The sequence below is a fragment of the Falco rusticolus genome, chromosome 4 (assembly GCF_015220075.1).
Source record: "Falco rusticolus isolate bFalRus1 chromosome 4, bFalRus1.pri, whole genome shotgun sequence".
NCBI classification, from domain to species: Eukaryota; Metazoa; Chordata; class Aves; order Falconiformes; family Falconidae; genus Falco; species Falco rusticolus.
This window is the reverse complement of record NC_051190.1, coordinates 38167607-38186665: the sequence shown is the minus strand read 5'-3', so window position 1 is coordinate 38186665 and position 19059 is coordinate 38167607. Positions and strand designations below refer to the sequence as shown.

The 19059-nt window shown below is 47.8% G+C and overlaps 1 protein-coding gene across 4 annotated transcripts; it reads right to left on the bottom strand.

Moving 5' to 3' along the window:
* Window positions 1–1384: 1384 nt before the first annotated feature.
* ANKS3 (ankyrin repeat and sterile alpha motif domain containing 3) lies at window positions 1385–18963 on the bottom strand. Of its 4 annotated transcripts, none has more exons than XM_037385855.1 (18): window positions 18878–18963; window positions 15107–15205; window positions 14783–14958; window positions 14234–14432; window positions 13894–14015; window positions 13094–13175; window positions 12279–12414; window positions 11790–11948; window positions 10528–10653; window positions 9850–9965; window positions 8863–9030; window positions 8217–8341; window positions 7806–7947; window positions 7039–7211; window positions 5660–5775; window positions 4712–4795; window positions 4142–4236; window positions 1385–3893 (listed from the first exon to the last, which is right to left on the bottom strand). In XM_037385855.1, exons 3-17 carry the CDS (start codon window positions 14950–14952, stop codon window positions 4154–4156), a joined length of 2001 nt encoding a protein of 666 aa, XP_037241752.1. In that variant the 5' UTR covers window positions 14953–14958; window positions 15107–15205; window positions 18878–18963; the 3' UTR covers window positions 1385–3893; window positions 4142–4153. The 4 variants fall into 4 exon arrangements, 3 of the variants coding, with proteins under 3 accessions (XP_037241752.1, XP_037241753.1, XP_037241754.1); XM_037385856.1 differs by lacking the exon at window positions 18878–18963 and adding an exon at window positions 15836–16031; XR_005103966.1 differs by lacking the exons at window positions 1385–3893; window positions 4142–4236; window positions 4712–4795 and adding an exon at window positions 5866–6021 and having other exon boundaries at window positions 5667–5775.
* Between the last annotated feature and the right edge of the window lie 96 nt (window positions 18964–19059).

Here is a 19059-nt window from a genome sequence, read left to right as displayed (position 1 = left end):
ATTTATTTTTCAGCAAGCAGAGCATGCTGCTTCTGTCTGCTCCGAGGGAGGCGAACAGCTCTTGGGTACTGAGGTAAATTCATCTAACGTCTACACAAGGGCACTGATTTGCACTGAAGCTCACACCCCCCCCCAGTTATGGGGGCATTAAACAAGCAGCCAGAGCCCCTGGCTCAAGGTAGCACTGTGCTCCCCTCCCTGGGATTCCATTACAGGTTACTCAAGGAGAACAGTAGCCAAATAAAACAATATAATGGGGATGAATAACACAAAGAGTGACACAAATCACACACCAGCTGTGGTACCAGCAGAGCCATTGCCTGCAGACCAAGGAAGCGGGTAGCTTCTCCTGGTGAGAAGCTGGGATTGCTGTCTGGATGCTCCTTTGCTCTGTACTGGGTACCGCAGGCTCCAGCAACCTAGCACCCATGGGTGCACTGCCTCGGGAGGAGAAAGCTGGCCCTCTTCTTGAGATCTAAGCTAGCCTCCCTGCTGAGCACTGGCCCCTGGGCTTCCAGGCACCCCGAAATGCTGCTGTGTGCAGAACTGAGCTGAGAACAGACACATTAACAGTTCTCAACACCAAGAACCTTGAAGCCCAGCATGAAAGGGGAGCTGTGCCTGGTTCTCTTCTGGCAGGCTCAGAACTGCCTATGGAGACAGAAAGCCCTGGCTGCACACTGGCCGGCTGTAGGACACAAGGAATCAAGAGCAGCTCTGCTCCACTCTTATCAGTCCAAACCCCCACTCAGCTTAATTTGTGTTGAGATACAGCAAGAGCTTTAGTTTTGACCAGAAAGAGGTTTCCATGTTGCCCTATTTAGAGCTTTCCGTGATGGCTGCTGCATGGTGGCCTAGGGCCTGCCTGTCTCAGGGCCAGAGCAGAAGTTTAGAAGGTTTAGAGGTTTAGAAGAACAGTCACACCAACAGCTCCCAACTGCCTCAGCACAGAGCTGGGCACATCAGTACTTCATGCCAAGGGGAAAATATCAGCATGCAACTCAACAGGGCCTCAACTCATTTCTGAATTACTGCAGAGACAACTTCTGCCATGCAGCTGGGACCTTGTGGGGGCAAAAGTGGCAACCCCCAGCTAGGAAAGAAAGAGCTGAGGCCTCAGAAGAGCACACAGTTAATTACCTATGCTATTCCTCTGCAACTCCAGCACTGCCAGGTCACATGAATCCCTGCATCACCTACCCAGTTAGTGCTGCAAGGATGTCACCTCCAAGAGGAGCCAGGCAGGGCAGAGAAGCCATGGATCAGACGCCTCAGCACCTGGGAGAAGCTGGCAAATACTGTAGGTTTTCCAGTTGTCCTGAAATAAGTGATGTTTTCATGATTCTACTACACCAGCTCCCTCCAGAGAAACCCACACAGCAGAAACAGGTTTTCAGTTTTTATTATTTTATCCAAGTCAGCAAATACTATTTTATCTGGACAGCTTGCCTTAGGGTAGCACCGGACTCCCTGCTGCCTGCACAGCCACCCTTTCAGCAACAAATGCTGCTTTAAGTGCTCCATTTAAGGCATTGCCTCAGGGAAACACTATTTATAGAAAGCCCCTCCCTGGTGTCCCCTTTGGGCTCCTCCAGCACCCTTTTAAGCCTTTACATCCGGGCTCCTGCAGCACATCTTCTGTGGGGCTCTCCTTATAATACACCACAGCATCTCTCAGCTACGCCTTTTCCCAGGCCCTCAAGCATTACAGTCTATAGGATGTACCACTTTACCCTGCAGAAAAGCCTTTTCTTCAACCCTGCGACCTAGCAAAGCCAGCCCTGCCCGAGACTGTGTAGTCTCTGCTTCCAACCATCCGCTTTCCTGCGCACAGCCTACTCAGCTCTGAAGGCATTGCTGAGCCAGGGCTTCCCTCGCTCTCCACATGCTCCCAGGCCCTTTCACTTGGTTTTTGGGGTTGGGTGGGTTTTGTTTTTTTTTTTTCTTCTATTAAAACTTCTCTCCTTGCCCCACAGACACCTTGCCTTAAATTCCAGTCTGGCTTGCCAAGGCACACTGCACTGACACCCCTGTACTAGTGCAGCCAGACACTCTGCCAAGGTTAGGGAGGGGGAATGCAAACTGCCTTGGTGCTTCCCACCCTTCCTCCAGCCACAGGGAATGAAGGACAAAGCCCCAAACACTCTTCCCAGCACAGCCTCAATGCTCTGAGAAGCTGTCAGGGATGCTGCCCGAGGAGAACTGACTCCTCACCAAAACTAAATTCTTCAGGGTGTAACCTCCTGCAGCCGTGTCCCACCGCTGGCTGCACAGCTAGTGCCAGACACACGTGCATGCACCCATGTCATTTGCTAAAGATGGAAAAAAAAAAATACCGTGTCATGTTTGGTTTAAGAGTTAAACACAAGTACAAAGCAGCGCCCCACAGCTGAGCAGGTACAAGCTGCCAGCAAGGCAGGTTCACATCAGGGTGGGCCATACCTGTCTCAGGACTGTCCCCAGGAAGCACAGATACACCAGTTCAGTGGGACAGTCAGACTAGATGGCACTTTCATCAAATGCAGGCCAGCTTTCAAGTCTGCCTAAAAGGCCTTGGGCAGCTGATCAGAAGGGATGACTAACTGAAAGGATGGAGTCAGAATGGATTTTTCTATTTTGGCATCTGTGATTAAGGTCCAAAAATCAGGAGGAACACACAGTTTCTTCCTCTTTCTAAAGAGGCTTTTCCAGACTCATCCAGGCCAATACCCACAGGAAACCATCTTACACCAACATAACCATCACCAGAGCCCTCATGGCTACTCATCCAGCTCCAAAAGATGGAGCAGTCTCTGGGGAGGCAACCTATTCCTACACTGCCTGCCCTTTGAAAACACCCACACCATCAACACAAGAATGTCTCAGCAGAACTATTTCCCAACACTAAAGCCTGGAAATCAAAGTCAGGCAGTGGTTGAGGACCAAAGCTTGGCACCACAGCTACATCTGGGATGCTATTTCTTTTGCCCACCTCCCATGTGGGACAGATCTACCCCTCAGTTCCTGTTCTGCCTGCCTTGGCACGCTGCTGCTTGCCAGAGGCACAAGAGACCGAAGAGTCTCAAGCCCTGTGTTCTTTCAAGTCCTTCCAGGGAAACATCTGCCTCGCAACTGCTGTCAGTGTTGGGATCTTGGCACTGACAAACCAGGATGACAGAGTCTCTGCCATAAGGCATTTACCACAAAAACGAGTTCTTTGGGACTGAATAACATCATCACAAACAACCCCAAACAAGGCCTGAGGATGGCAAGAATCTGAACCAAACCAGGGTGGGCTGGTTGGAAAGAGAGGTTTTGAAGCACAGATCTGGGATGGCAGTAGAACAGACATTCCAGCTGGAGACCAGGGCTGCATGAGTGTTGCTGCAGCTCCAACCCAAATGTTACAAAGTCTATTCACTTTACCCATTCCCAACAAACCTGCCTTCCTTATTGCCCAAGTTACATCTTCTGTGCCTATCATGGCATAGAAGGAGCCCCAGGGCAAGCGTCAGAGGCCTTGGGGAGGATGGGATGCAGAGAAGGATAGTTAATTGATAGCTGTGGGTAACTCAACTCTCTAACACCATACAGCCCTGAATGACAAGGGCTGCAGGAAGGTTAAGGCAGATAAAACTTCTGGGCTCAGTGCTTCTCCTCTTAACCTAACCTTTTGGCATGAACAGCAATGGTCCTGGGAGACAGCAGTCAGACGCAAAGAGCTGATGGGTGGTAGTCTTCTGCTGTCCCTTGTTCTCCAGGCATGTTCTCTGATGGCTGAGACCTTCTTCCACGCATCTGCCAGCTGCTGCGGCACTCACAGCAGAGCTGCAGTGCTGCCAGCACAGCCCTCGCGCTCATTCTCCCAGGCACACTCAGCTTCCGGGTGGAACAGTCACCCGACGTCAGTATTCCTGCAGCCACCAGGAAAAAAAAAAAAGCAGGACAGTCACCCTTTCAGTGGGACAGAGAAAAGGGGACTAAGGATTTTCCAAAGGGAAAACCAGCCAGAGGTCAGACAAGGACTAATTGGAGCACAGCTTCAGTGTGCAGGCTATGAGCAAGCACTGGGCACACGCAGCAGATGGCTGATACTTGCTGTGAGGAACGACACCCCCCTCAATGCCATAGCCCTCAGTGGTTGTCAGTAGTTCCCACTCACCCTCCTGCTTTGTTATGGCTCTAGCCAGCTCTGCCCACTTTGCCCTGGGGCTTGGAGCCTCTGAAGGTTTTGAATCACAGTCTGCAGAGCTTTTCCTGAGGGCAAACCAAAAGGAAAAATCAGTGTTAGCAATAGGTCAGCAAGCAGTAAAGAACAGGCTGCAGTTTGTATTCAGCCACTGTTACCCTCCCTTCATGCTGCCTTCTCCCCTGCAGCTTCCAGGGCCCAAAACCAGGTGACTACTCCGACTGCCCGGTGCTGGAACAAGTTCCTGTCATCATGAAAACAGGACACAGGCTTCGAGAACCACTTCCCAAGCTACTCTGACCACTCAGCAGGAGGGATGCGAGGGGCCACATCCCCCTGTTCTCTCAGCCTGGACTTGTCAGCAGAGGATGAGACAGAGCCCAAGATCTGCTGTGAGAGGAAGTGCAAGAAAGTTCCAGCACCAACTTTTGAGCCTGGACACTTCCCTGAATGAGAGGGGATTGTTAGGTACCTCCAAACCACCACCGCCAAATAATCAAAACCTGCCCAGCCACACCTCCCCTCCAGCTTCCCCCACCTTACCCATTTCTCCCACACACTCCTCTAGGACAGCTGACAGCTCAGGCAAGCTCAGAGACTTCAAGGAAGGTGGCCACCCTTCCAGCACTGCAAGAAAGAGGAACTGCACATTAAATCAATCTGCATGCCCTCTGTGACAGAGGCAGAGACAAGGGTTTGGTGTTGCTGTGAAGCACCCACATCCAAAATACTTCCAGTTAGAGGTTCTGAGTCACATGGGAAGAACTGAGGGGTTTTTAACTAGCAATTCTGCCACTTAGGAATATTTTTTCCCTTCACTGGCTGGACCATATATTAAGAGAATCTCAAAAGGATTAAGTTGAGTGGACAGAAGTCAGCTGAATCTCTCTTTGTCTCACTTTTACAACACAAGCAGCAAAGAGCACATCTCTGGAAGCATGTCACAGGCAGTGGGATCATTTGCTAACTCCTCATAAGGAGCTGGTGGGGCAAGCCTGCCCAGCCACGTACAGCTGTTTGTCCCACTGACCAAACAGCACAAACGCCCAGATGGGGTCAGGAAACTAGCCATGGCTTCCCATTCAGACCTTGCCCTAGTGCACAGCGCAGTAATGCACCCAAGGTGCCCACATGTGCAGTGCAGGCAGGGGAAGCCACAGGCCCATGAAGCAGGGCTGCCACTGGGTGCCCATACTACGACTTTGCCCATTTTTAGCCAAACACCTGCTAGACCCCAAAGTTTCCCATTTGCTAAGAATTAGAAGTTGCTGAGCAACTCTGCTGCCGTTGAAATCCATGTGACCCAAGTGTTCCAAATGCTTTCCCTGAGCAAGATTTTTTCGTATTAAATTAGAGGGTTTGGCTGCTGATTACTTTCCAAATCTCTTTTAACTTCATCCTTTCAAGACAAGCACATGGCTCGCTGTGGGGTCTCCTGCTGCATACCCACCCCTTGCACCCATTTTCATAGTTTGATAAGGTCTTCCTTACCTGGACGCTCACCAGGCCGCCTGCTCTCACCAGTTCTCAGCTGCACCTTTGTGTCCAGCACTCTGCCGACAGCCTGATCTTGGGTTAGCCGGGAGGACAGCTCTGCTTGACACGATCTGCCAAACAAGACAAAGCCCATCAGAAGTGCACAGGGACACTTCCTGGAACAACATACCAGTCTGTGCACTCCTACATCCTGCAAGTACCTGCTTGGGGTGCCGAGGGACCGCATCTAACGCCCTGGGTTACAAACTGCTCCTTGTTCCTTCCCAGGAAGAGGAAGACGTGCCCCAGACAAAGCTCAGGGCGCTCTCCACTGTGCCCCATCTCCACAGCAATCTCTGCCCCTGTCCACAGAGGAGCTGCGGGGGGAGAAGAGAAGGAGGGGGCGGGGTGAGCAGAAAAAAGCCCAAGCCAGGGGCTGTGCCTGGCTTATAAGAGATTCAAGCCTGATCCAAGGTTTCTAATGGGCAAATGAAGCTACCTCAGGACAGGCATCACGTTAAAGCAAGAGGCACATAAAGTTCTCTGGCCATCATCATCATATCAATTCGAACAGTGTATCTGCAGAGCATGGCAGGGCCCTTCTACCAGGCAGCCTCAGTTCCACAGTCGCAGGGAAAAAGACAAGTGCTCTGCCCCTTGCAAAATAGGAATATTCCCCTTGGGAATATTTTGCTCTGCTGTCCTTCTGAAAGCCAATCCCAGTTCAACCTGGGTTAGTAGTGAGCAGACCACATGCACTGTCAGGCTAGGATCCATAAGCAGTAGGATTAATGCCACCTTCAAGGACCTGTCTGTTCTGTCAGTGGACAGAACAGAGTCCATGACAGGAGTCCAAGCAGGACTAGGAAAAAAGCACCACAAAGGCAACAAAAGGTATACTGGGAGGCAGGGGAAGACAGAACTCGAAGGCAGTGGCACAACTGAACAGGGCAGCTTTTTCTGCTAGGTGTCAGAGTTGCGAGAAAGAGCCAGGGCAAGACATGGCAAGTCCTTTGGTGTGCTCTGGAAGTTAGAAATGCTTTCCTGCATTCACCCAATCACCAAGTTATACCCTGGTCACTGGGTCTCATGTAAGCACAAAGCAAGCACTTAACCTTTTGGTTCCTTTTAGTTGAAACTAGAGCACCCATCATCTCTGAAACGTCAGGCTCTTTTAGTTTATGAAGCCTTAATCAGATGCATATCTGCTCATGTGACTGTGGTTTTCCACTAGAGAAAGTCAGGCAGGATCCAAAATGGGTTCAGATGCCTGATGAACTCTCCTGCCTTACCCCAAGAAGCACCTGTAAGACCACCAATGTGACCTTTGATATCTGTATGGCCCAAATCCCATTTCCCAGTAGCCTCAGTGCCATTTCCTAGGAATAGCTTACTTGATCTGATCCAGCAGGACTCCAGCATCCTTGGTGATGGCCTGAGCCTCTCTGAGCTGGCACTGAATAGCATTCCAGGTCTCATCCCGCTCCATCAAACAGCTCTCAGCCACTGCACGCAGCTTCTGCTCCTGGCACACCTGGCCCTTCATCACCTCCACCTCTTCACACCTCTACAGCAGAGCAGAAAAGATTAGACTGGAAATACTGTACATCACACACACGTGCCTACTCCGACACATCCCTGGAGTTTCGGCCACTTCAATGGCTTAGGCAGCCAGAGGGTTCCTGTGAAAGTGCACCCAACCAAGTGAGAAAGGAAGCTGGATAAGGCTCGTACATTGAATAGTTTCTCTCCACATCAAGACCAGCCCCACAGTCACAATTCCCCCTTCCTCTCCATTTGCAAAGATACTCAGTAGGCCAAATCTCCTGAATCAACTGATGTCTGTTCACTACTGGCTGTACAACTTCACCATAAAAATAACACTACTGAAAAAGAGTAGGTATTCAGTTCCTCCCACTTGCCCTTTTAGTTCTCGGGTAGATGGGAAACAGACAAAGGCTTCACAAGCATGGAGCAGAGGAGTGGATAAGCTGCACTTACCATGTTACCTGATCTACTTGACACCAAGTGTATCCACTGAAAGTTATGTCTTTTCCTTTACCCCAAGCTATTAGAGGCACAACATAAAAATATGCTACCAATCACTTATTGCAGTGTAACATGTGACAAGGCATTGAGCAGCTCATGGCAGACCTCGTACCTTATGCAGCTGAATGGCCAATTCCTGCATCTCAGCCTCCAGCCGGTCCGCATAGGCCAGCTCCAGGGCATCACTGGGTGGCCGAGCATTGCTGTGCCATCGGGCAATGGCAGAAGTCATCTTCCTCTTTGGTCCAAACAGACTGGTGGGAGAACAGCAAACTGTCAGGGACCAAACACTGCACACCACCTGTCCCTAGGCCCAATGGGATCCCGTGAGGACCTCTGCAGTCTCCTGGTTTCATCAAGGCACCTCCAAAACTAGGAGTCTGTTACAGCCAAAAACTAGGGGATATCAAAATTGTGTCAGAGATGGCCAGAACAGAAAACTACTCACTAGCTAAACTTTCCTGACCAGATCACGTGCACAGTATATAAGGGGAAAGATGAGAGCTACATTACAGACACTCACGTGATGCCTATTTCCTTCAGATCACTCTCTGTGAGGGTCAGGAAGATCCGGAGGTCAACATCTTGCTCCTCAAACACTTGCAGATATTTCAGGCACCCAATCTGCTCAAGGAATGTTGCCAGGTCCTGCAGCCCATGCAAAACAAACTTATTTATGCCTTAACAAACAAAAGCATTACCATTTCTCTTAATCATAAACATGTGCTTCCTCAATGTTGCTGTAAGGCCCTTCTGGGTTCTAGCAGCAACCATGACTTCCCCTGGTTAACTGCCCTTCTCCAGTCACACAACAGGACTGGCCTGTCTGCTGCAGCCATTGCCTCTCATAACAAACGCAGAGGGGAAAGACACACCAACACCTCCCCTAGCCCACACCACAGCCATGTTAGGTAGCACAGCCACAGGCCTGAAGGCTCTAGAATACCACTCCAAGCAACAGCAACACCTAAGCAAACAGTTCTTTGTACAAGAAAGTGCTGTTTCACGAGCATGGAAGTTTGGGCAGAGGTTTAGTATCAAAGGGGTTTTGGTGACAACTTCCCTTTCAACTGAGAAGGCCAAGAAAGCAGCTTAAGCAACCTTGGGAAAACCTCCCATGCTCGACACTGTCCGCATTACTTCAGAGACAACTTTCAGTGTGTACTTACCTGGGGCCCTGTATAGGCAGGGGGCTCAGGAAGGATCAGGTGCTGACTAGAGCCCTCAGCTTTCCCTGGGCAGTGGGTCCACTGACTATCACTGTTGCTGTAACGGTTCTTGATCTTAAAACTCTTGGCTTGTTTCCGACTAGGGGGACTGTTTGCATGGTCAGAATCCTGAAAAAGAAAGAAAAAACCTACAAAATGTAAAGCGCAAAGATGTCAGGATCACTACAGCTAACAAATACAGACTCGAAGTCCCAACTTCTAAAGCCAGGCAGTGGTCCACAGAGGCAGCAAAGACTAGCAATTACTAGGAAGGGCTGAGTCTAGTCACTCTGAAGATAACAGCATGGTAACACAGAATGGTATTGAGCTCCTGGCTTAGGAAGCAACATACCAGAGCAGAGAGCAATGCTGAATCCTCCCTGAACCAATACAGTGCACTGAGATTCTACCTGCAAGAAGCTCCTCAAGATACAGAGGACTTTTGCTCGTGTTCCACTTATATCATCCTTCTGTACCTCAGCCCCAGAGCTGTGTCTTGAGTCATGTGAGCTGTGACCTCCTCCCCTTTCTGTACTTCAGGCATGCCAATGCAGTACTGCTGTCCTTCTCTAAATCTTACTATACTGCCTGCTATCTTGGCAGGTTCAAGGACTGATCAAGCTCTAGCAAGTCACATCCTTTCTTGACCATCACCTAGCTAGAAACCTGCACAGTTCAGAAGCTGGAGAGAACTTAAGAATTACTGACCAGTCATCAACAACCTACTCTAGAGTGAACATGCTCTAAGAGTTGGGTCCTAGTTGGAGATCAAACAAGCCAATCCATCACCTTCAAATATGGAAATTGTTTTTTTCACCCCTGCAATACTACCTTTCCTCATCCAGCCTGGTACTACAGCCTCCTGCAGAGGCAGAGTCATAGCAGACTGTGGAGGGGTGACAGCACTGGCCAAGCTGAAGGCAGAGAAAGGAAAATTGAAACCTCCACCTCATTGCTCTCCAGGGAACCTTCACTGCTGACTCCCAGGGCTTTGGTGAGGCATTCACTGCTGCTGCTGCTGCTCCTGATGGTTGCCAAGTTGTTGGTGAAGAACACGTTATCTTCTGGCAAGGAAAAGGGAAAAAGTTGAGATTCAACTTCCTTACACTCAGTGCTGTTTTTGCTACACTATTGCCAGCAAAACCTGCTGGAAGTGTAAAGGAGAAACCAAGAGCAAGGCTTCATATGCAGCACTCATGACACAAGATGCTTTGAAGACATCTGCTCCATCTCCTTTGCACCCTCCCCTCACATTATCAGTACAAGTTGTGAGATGCCCACTGAGCATTCTCTTCCATAGGCTAAACCAGGGGTCCTCAAACTACAGCCCACGGGCCGGATACGACCCCTGGTATTTACAGACACACACACCCGCCCCCGCACCAGGGGTTGGGGGAAGCCAAGCAGCCACAGATGACTTCCTGCCACTTCATCCACATGCCAGCCCCTTGTTTAAAAAGTTTGCGGGCCCCTGGGCTAAACCATCCCAGCTCACTCAGCCTTTCCTCATGAGATACTCTCCAATTCTCTACACCATAGTGGGAAAGGAAAGTGCAAGCCAAGGGCTCATATCTCACATCCAGGTGCGCACTACAAGCCAGACTGCTTTCTGAAACAATGACTTACCTCTGCTGCTGCTGCTCTCCACATCTTGCTCATTAATTGGAGAGGTAACATCCCGGTTCCGGATATCACCTGCTTCACAGCTGCCATCATCACTGAAGGTAACATAGCCCTGAGGAGGGACCTGCTCTGTGTGCAAGAGGAAAAGAGAACAAAGATTAGGTACTATGCAAGTTACCAGAGAGGCTCCAAGCACCCACTCCAGGATTTGAAAATAATCAAGAGAAGAGACTGCCTTCTCTACTAGCAGGTTTCATTCTAAAAAGCACAGATAAGAACTGGGAAATGCATGTGCCTAGAGCCTCCCGCACACAAACACACATTAGCTGTACTTTAGATGGCTGCATTGAAAAACAAGAAAGTCAGAGGAAAGAGCCTCATAGCAGAGATGCACCTTAAATAGCAGCTTTCAGCATTTCCTCTCCTCTTCATACTCAAGTTATCTAATGGGGAAAAGCATCTGCTGAAGAAAGCAAGGTGTCAGCTATGTCCCATTCCCAGCCAAGCACACCCTGTAAAACCAGCCCCTCTGCATCTGTGTTACAACACTAGCAGCATCCCACTGCCATTTAAGCAGCGGACAGCACCATTTCCATAGTCACTGCCTGTGGGATAACACGTACCTGTATCAACCAAACTTTAAACATGCTTTTAAGTCCATATTCTTGGTTATTCTAGACAACTAGGTAACCAGTCTCAGAAACACCTATGGCTGTGACACAAGCACACAAAAACAAAACTCATACCACTGCATCCAGGGGTTGATATCTGAACTGGGATCATCTTTCTCTTGGCCTATTGCAAGGGTTTTGTAATCTCATTCTTAGTAGTATTTCAAACATCATGGAAGACAAAACTGACAGGTCTACCAGAAGCAGTGAGTTCACTTTAGTGATCAGTGATTTCTTGGCCTGTGTGACCACTTCCTCTGTCATCAACTTGAGAAGGGTTCTCAAACTTTTGAGCCTACCTTGAAAAGGGAAGCTAGACTGTTCAAGTGTCAGGGGAACAGTAACTGAGGTAAAAGCAGTGTTTGTTCCATAGAACTGTTCCACCCATCAATATCCAGCCCTGACAAAAGAGTTCAAGGGTGGTTTTTTTTTTTTTAAACCAGAGATGGGACAGCCTTGTATGATGGTGTTCACTATCTTTGTTTGTACAAACCACACATGAATCCTAGATGAAAGGAAATTGTTGGTACAAAAATAGCTACAATACATTTAAGACCTCAAAGGACTCTCAATTAGGCTTTTAACTATTCTCACCATAGCGAGACTGCTTCTTTCCCCCAATTCCAACTGCTGTTATCTTAGCCAAAGCCTGGGGCCCATCGTGGATGCTGGGACCCTTGGTCCTACGAACAGGTCTCTGTCTCTGGGGAGCAGAACACGATTCATCTGAGGAACTCAGCTCTTCATATTTTCCTGTAGTTCAGACACAGACTGTTAGCAGCATAGTAATTAATTTACCTACTTTGTTTTATAAATGCAGTGGGAAATAAAAAGAGAGGGTGAAAAGTTTAACTAGGTTAGTTTAAAAGGAGGAGGGTGAAATCATTTAACTAGGTCATAAAAGAGCCAGCAGACAAAAACACCCCACTGTTGGGACCATGCCTCTTCCATCCTCAGAAATGCTGGAATTTCTAAGACAGACCAGCTAGTACTACCCCATTTACACAGCAACACACTTTCAAAGTATAAACACCTCTCTTCAGGTTCTATCTTAAAATGAACAAGCTAAAACACCTCTCTTACCTGGACCCCTGCAGAAGACCTTGGGCACTGGGGCTGCGTGCAAATCTATCAGCCCCACAATCTTTGTATGTCCATACTTCATAGCCAGTGTCCGTGCTGTGGCTCCAGTATTATCTCTGACATCTGCCTTCACTCCCTATAGAAAAGAAATACACATTTAAGATGTACATAGCAGAGGGCACTACATACAAAAATTCAAAACAGCTAAAGAATTGTCTTTGTTCCTCCATCAGAAACACAGGCTCACCTTTGATAGGAAGTTCAAGCTTCACCAACACCTCTTTGTCTCTCTAGTTATCCAATCTTGTTAATCCCTGAATGCCAAGCAGCCCAGCTATATGGCTCCTGTGCAATTGCCATGGGGCATTAGTTTGTTTTATCTGAAAAATGTTTTGCATTGCTGCCTCCTTCTGGAAGTAAGCTGGACCAGTTAAATGGGATATTAAGCCCACGTTTTTTAACACTGAGAGACCTGCCTCCAAAGGCTTATAAGCATGCACAAGATGCTCACTAGCCTGAGCATGCAAGCCTGTAAACATAATATGGAGACTACCATTTTAGCAGTTTTCTAATTCAGTCTTTCAGTTAAACCTGGACAGTCAGATCCAACTCCTATTTGTGCAAGGCCAGTGTAAAATCAGAGTATTAGTCTTCAGAAAGCAGATACTTTGAGAAGAGTCCTGGAAGTCTGGGAGACTTCAGGGGTAACTGTCATCAAGGATCAAACACAACACTAAGTGTCAAATTTGTGGTTCTTCCTCTGAGGGCTGGAACCACAGATTTTCAGCTTTACAGAGAACTGCCTAGACACTTACATGATTGAGAAGGTACTGAACAATTATCTCATGGCCAGAAGCAGCTGCTTCCATCAGAGGCGTATATCCATACACTGGCTCCCTAGAGAGAGAACAAACACGCACACATGGACTAGGATAATCAAAGCTGAAAAATGCTGCAGCCTTCGCCATATCATAATAGGGCATCTCCAGCCTCTACCCTCAGCTGATCACAAAATTCACTGTTCTACTGCACTCTGGTCTAGCCCAGTAAAACTCCCAGAGGAGATTCAGTAAGCATTACTCTATTGGCTGTGTAGCAACAAGATTACTCTTCCAGTTGCAGATCTGCCTTTCAATGGCAAAATCAGTTTTGCAGGAGCTAACAAAGCAAAAGCCTCTTGTTGACCTCAGGCAATTCAATATGCAGAAATGTACAGGCAGTTCCCAAGGCACAGGAACACACTGCACACTTCAAAAAACCCCAAACTGAACTTGAAATACACAGAAAATTCAATAGACTTGTAAAGCACACTTGAGTTCAGAAGGTGTTGCACCTGTTCGCTTTCAGAGTTTAGGCCATCATTAAACAAGCAGTGAATCTAATTTCTCTTGATCTTAGTTAAATAAACAGTGACAACATGGGCAGACTTCACAGTTCAGTTTGCAGGTCACCTGTCCTTGTATCAGCTAACAGAGCATGCCATACTTCCTAGGGTACAGGAAAAACAAAAGCAGGCATGTTCTCCCTGCCCATATTTGTGTTACGATGCCAACTGTTGCTTCCCTATGCAAAATGAGGTATCTTTTGAGAAATTAAGTCACAGATTCCTCCTTACTTGCAGTTGGCGTTTGCCCCATTGTCCAGCAAGAACTTGACCATCTGTTGATGTCCAGCACTGGTGCAGTGAAATAAGGCAGTCCAACCATGAATATCCTTCATCTCCAGCTCTGCACCTTGCTTCAAGAGAACAGAGAATGTTCTTTACTGCAACCCCTCTGCTGGGTCTTTTAACCACTGCCCCTCTGCACTGTGATATCAAGAGAGTTTAAACCCCTGTCAGGAAGCTGAACTTGCAACAGAACACAAATTGCACACTTTGGTTGCAACTGGCAGAGAACCCTATCCTGTGCATTTAAACCATGTACTGTGGCTTTACCTACTTATGGAATACACACCTGTAGAAGAAAGTAAGCAACACTCTCATTTCCACAGCTGGAGGCCAGCATGAGCGGCGTCTGCCCTTCTGGTGTTGGGATGTTCACATTCACTCCTGCTTCCAGCAGTAGGTGCACAATGGTGTCATGGCCAATGTAGGAGGCATACATTAGTGGAGTCCAGCCACCACAATTCCTCTTATTTAAATCCAGATCTCCACTAAATAACAGAAAAGAATTCAGCTGAACTACTGTCCTGGAGCTGTAGATCACAGTAGGCTCCTGCAGCCTCTTGTTACCATCATTGTCTCAAAAGAAGGCTGAAAAGAATTCTAGCACTGAAGCCTGCATGAGAATTCCTACCAGCTCTAGCACAACTTCCACCAAATCACTAAGGAGATAGTTTTTATCAGCAGACTTGCCCCTTGAAACTTTGTGCCTAAGAACCCCTTGGGAGTTCCAGCGATGTGCTCCCACGGCAGTGTTAGACCAAGCTGTACAGCAGCCAGTGAAAAACCGTAACTGGCAGCAAGTAACCACAGAGCTGTGCCCTCCCCAGCCCCTCCTTACCGCTGAATACACTCCTGCACCACTTCATACTGGCCAACAGAGGAAGCCGTATGCAAGTCCAGAGGAACATCCAGCTCTTCCCGACAGATCATCTGACCGACCCCATGCCACATGGAAAGACTGCGGCTCAGCAGCTCCGACTCACTGGCTTCATCACTCAACTCTGACATCCTGCCCTGAGTAACCAAAGAAAAACAGAATTTTTACCTGCAGATGTCCATTTTCTATAGAACACGCATTCACCCACTGGCACTACGGCTCAGAGATACACCAGGGGCTTGGAAGGTGAGGTAGTCTCAGAGGTATAGTATTTGAAATTCCTACCTCTACTTTGATCACCTCCTTCGCCTGAAGCAGTAACACTTGCTGAGGAGTTTTTGCTGGTAGATCTTTCTTGCTGCAGTGGACTCAGATTTGAATACACTGAAAAAATAAAAGCCAATAATGCTAGAGAAAACATCTCTCAAATCTCATTTTAAGACTTCAGAAGCACTGGCTTTATTTCCTCCCCTTCTAATCACAATATGCCTAAGGAAGCTTTGGATACTCTCCTAAGACTAAGTGCCTATTGAAGTGCAGATGACATGCTTAGCATCATATGAAAGGATTTAATTCTTGGTCTTCCGGTTTTATGAATTCCTAATCCTCTCTCAATTATGTGTCAGATGTTCCTAGTCTTTCTCCATCCATATATTGCAGGATGGCCCTGCTGAAATTAAGACACAGTCATTAATAATGACAACTGTCAACAGCTCAAAAGCAGTAAGATCACCTGAATGGGGTGCACACTTCATTATGTCATCAGGTTGCAAGTAGGTGGATTCTACCATTTATTGCTTCAGCACTTCAGAAGTAGCCCAGTCCTGGCTGTGAATCTCAGAAATTGCTGAAACATTTCAAGCAGCAATGCACCTGCCCATTCGTTATCTGAGCATGCACCATCCTGCAGACAGTAACTTAATTACAAAGCCAGCACAGTTTCATGACTGTCTGAAAGATTTCCTATCCCTAGCCTTAGGGAGAAATTGCATATTAATAATTTTAACCACTCACAGGAGAGTGTTCTTGTTTGGCACTTCATAAAAAGCTGTTCAACACAGCTGCAACTATTATCTGAGGTCTTCAGCTGCCTTTTCAGGCTGCATCAAAGTCAATCCAATGGGAAGCACGTCCCTCTCCCTGTAGCCTCATCACCCATCATGCAGCCCTTCTGGGGTTTGCCTACTCCCAGTACATATTATGTCGGGCAGCAAAGCCAATGAAGTATTCTTCCTTTCTCTTGATAATTTCTCACCAGTTTAATTCCTTAGACTGATTCATTCTAGAGTCTTGCAAATGCCAAATTTGGCACTGGTGAAGAATAAAAGAGCAGGAACACACTTTTTAGCAGCAGTTGCTCTTTAGATGGCCTCAGCTGTAACATTTCAAACCATACTTACTATTTTCTAAACAACTGGGAGTCTTTGTCTTGCAAACACAGCCCCTTTTCTTAAAGATAAGCAAAACACCTCTAATTCCTACCCCTTCACTCCTTATCTGGATCCTTTCTCCCACACCTCACTTTTTTCCACTCCTCCTTCAGTCTGTTAACACTACAAAACCACCATCTATTCTACCTAATCAGTGTTGTAATAAGTGATTCCTTTCTTTGCAGGTATCTGCAAAAGCCCCTATTTTACCTAATAGCAGCAATTTCTATTACACTGGCAATCCAGAGGCCTCAGGCCAGAATATGCAGAGCAGAACACAAACGAAAGACTTGAGCACCTCACAATCAAAATGTAAGGAGATTTGAATGAATCATAAGGGGGAAAGTAGCAGTGTTTCTCACTACAACAGATTAAAGCTGCCCCTGCAAGGCAAAATGACATATTCACAGTTAAGGGAGTCAGGATCCAGAACAGTGTCGAGAAGCACATTCATATGGAAAGTAAATTGTTCTCTCGGCAGAGACCTCCTTGTTAATTGGATACATTAATTATAAAACCCACAGGTATTTAGTCTTTGTCACAATCAGCCCCACTTCCAGTACTAGTTGCCAGTACAACTTTGGCAAGTTGATCCACAGTCAAGAGGGCTGTGTCAATACTGACATGACACAGGTTATGCTTGACCCCAGAATACTCAAAGGTCTAGGCCTTATTGCTACCACCTGCACCATGCTCTTAATTGCCTACATATTAGGTTTTTTTTACTCTGAGACTTCACTCCAGCCTGATCTGAACCATGATGTCAGCTGTGCAAACACCTGAGAAAATACAGAGGACAGCTGAACAGAATCCATAGAACAATAAAAGTGATCAGAGCCCTAAGGACTGAGATGAAAAGACCTGGTGAAATGAAATCAGTTGTCTGGTTTAGAGAGGAGATGCCTGAAGGGGACATGTGATAACAGCTTTCAAATACATAAATGGTTGCTGCAGAGACGACAACAGAAATAATCAGCTCCTTGTGGCCATGGTGAATATGACAGAACATAGTAGACTTAAGTTGTAGCATAGAAGATTGTTTAAAGATTACAAAAATCTTTGTAAAAGTAAAAGCAGGAGTACTGCGATAGATTACCAGCAGAGATTCAGTTGCTAAGAATAAGCTAGACAAAGGCCTCTGAACATTGGGCAGTCTGTTCTCTTGATTTGTGGCAAAGTAATTAAGTTCACATTTGTTAAGAGACCTTCCTCAGCCCCATGAGGCCATTATTATTATTATATTTACTACATAAATACCTAGCTATTTATCAGGATCAGAATCAATAGTGCTGAGACTCAGAGCAGGTAGCAAACATCATATTACCCTGAATTCAGAGAGTTTGCTGATGAGAAAACCAGAAGGCAGGAAAAAACCACCATAAAAACTTATTATGAAAATGCCAGCAAAGAGCATGCCTTTTTGGAGGATAAGCCTGAGGAACAAGTGACAATAGATGAAAGAGCAGCAGAAGACCTACACTGAATTAAATGGGAGATGATACCAAAAGCAACAGCAGCAAGCGGTCACCAACAGAACAAATCCAAAAATGCCTGTTAATCATCACCTATCAGGGACCATTAAGCTGCACTGGCTCTGCTAAATTCATTCTCTCATCCTCTTCCACACGCACAGGTAACATCCACACAGGTCCTTCTGTCCCAAAAGAAACAAGACACCCAAAACAGCATAAGTGTGGTGCGTGTTGGTGTTCTCAACTGAGCCATCAAGCAGATAACACACTTCACTACTGCTCCTAACCTAGTTCTATCTCCACTAAATTCAGCAACAACCTACTGGAAGAAATAAGCAGCCTTGTTAGATCCTTGTATAGGTAACTAATAGTAGTGCTTGTTGTGACTGAGCTGGTAACTACCAGAGCCAGAACTTCTTCATATCACTGTTGTCTACTGACTGAGCAGAGACTGGCCCCCACATTACAGCTGCAGGAACCTCACCAGTTTTCACAGGATGGTGGCATGTACAAGAAAGTAGTGCTACAGCACAAGCCCCAGCTGAGGGCCCACAACACCTTGGTTCAACTCTACATTGGCCTGTTGAAGAGACACCAAGCTCTTCATCTGTACCATGAGCCTGGCACCCTCAAGTATCTCAAAGCACAGCACATGCTCTCAAAAAAGAGAAGATAAGAAGTACAAGAGCATTTCAAGAGCCCCATTAGGGAGCGCATTTCCCAGGGCTGGGGCTATGTCGCACAAGGCACAGCACCCCAATGGAGGCGCACCCCACGGCCCCCGGGCTCGGTGCTGGGCAGGCTCTGGTTGCCCAACGACATGCCCGAAGAGAAGCGAGCCCAGCTGCAGCTGTCAAACCAGTAACTACTGTTACCAGAAGTCTCACAGCAAAACCGTTTCCGCGGGCGTGATCCCTGCGTCTCACCGGGCCACTGTTCCCCCAAGACCCTCCTAAGAGCTCGCTGTCGGTGCCCCGGCCTACCCCACCGCCGGACCTCAGCCAGCAGACTGGAACCGCTCCGGCTACGGGCCCACCGCGACCGGCGGCCGCCAGGGGGACGGCCCCAGAGGCGGCTGCGCCCAAGCCGACCCCTCCCCAGCCAACAGAGAACAGCAGCCAGCCCGGCCCGCTACAGGCCACACCACCCCTCACCTGCACACCCGGTAAGCTCCACCACCGGAAACCGTCCCGCCCGCGCAAGGAACGCTGGGAAACCTCCGCTTGACTCAGCCTCCAAAGCCCAAGAGCCTCCACGGCGGAAAAGGCGGGCCCTGCTGGTGGCGCAGAGCCAATAAAAGGTGCCTCTGTAAGGAGGAGGAGCGAAGGTCAGCCAA

Bases quoted from the DNA above. Each gene is read 5' to 3' on its own strand.
- ANKS3 (XM_037385855.1), bottom strand. From the start codon at position 14,952: ATGTCAGAGTTGAGTGATGAAGCCAGTGAGTCGGAGCTGCTGAGCCGC. The intron at 14,433-14,782 runs GTAAGGAGGGGC...TCTGTTATTTAG, and splicing joins GTGCAGGAGTGTATTCAGCG to TGGAGATCTGGATTTAAATA. The intron at 7,948-8,216 runs GTGAGTGTCTGT...TTCTCCCACCAG, and splicing joins CTGAAGGAAATAGGCATCAC to TCTGTTTGGACCAAAGAGGA.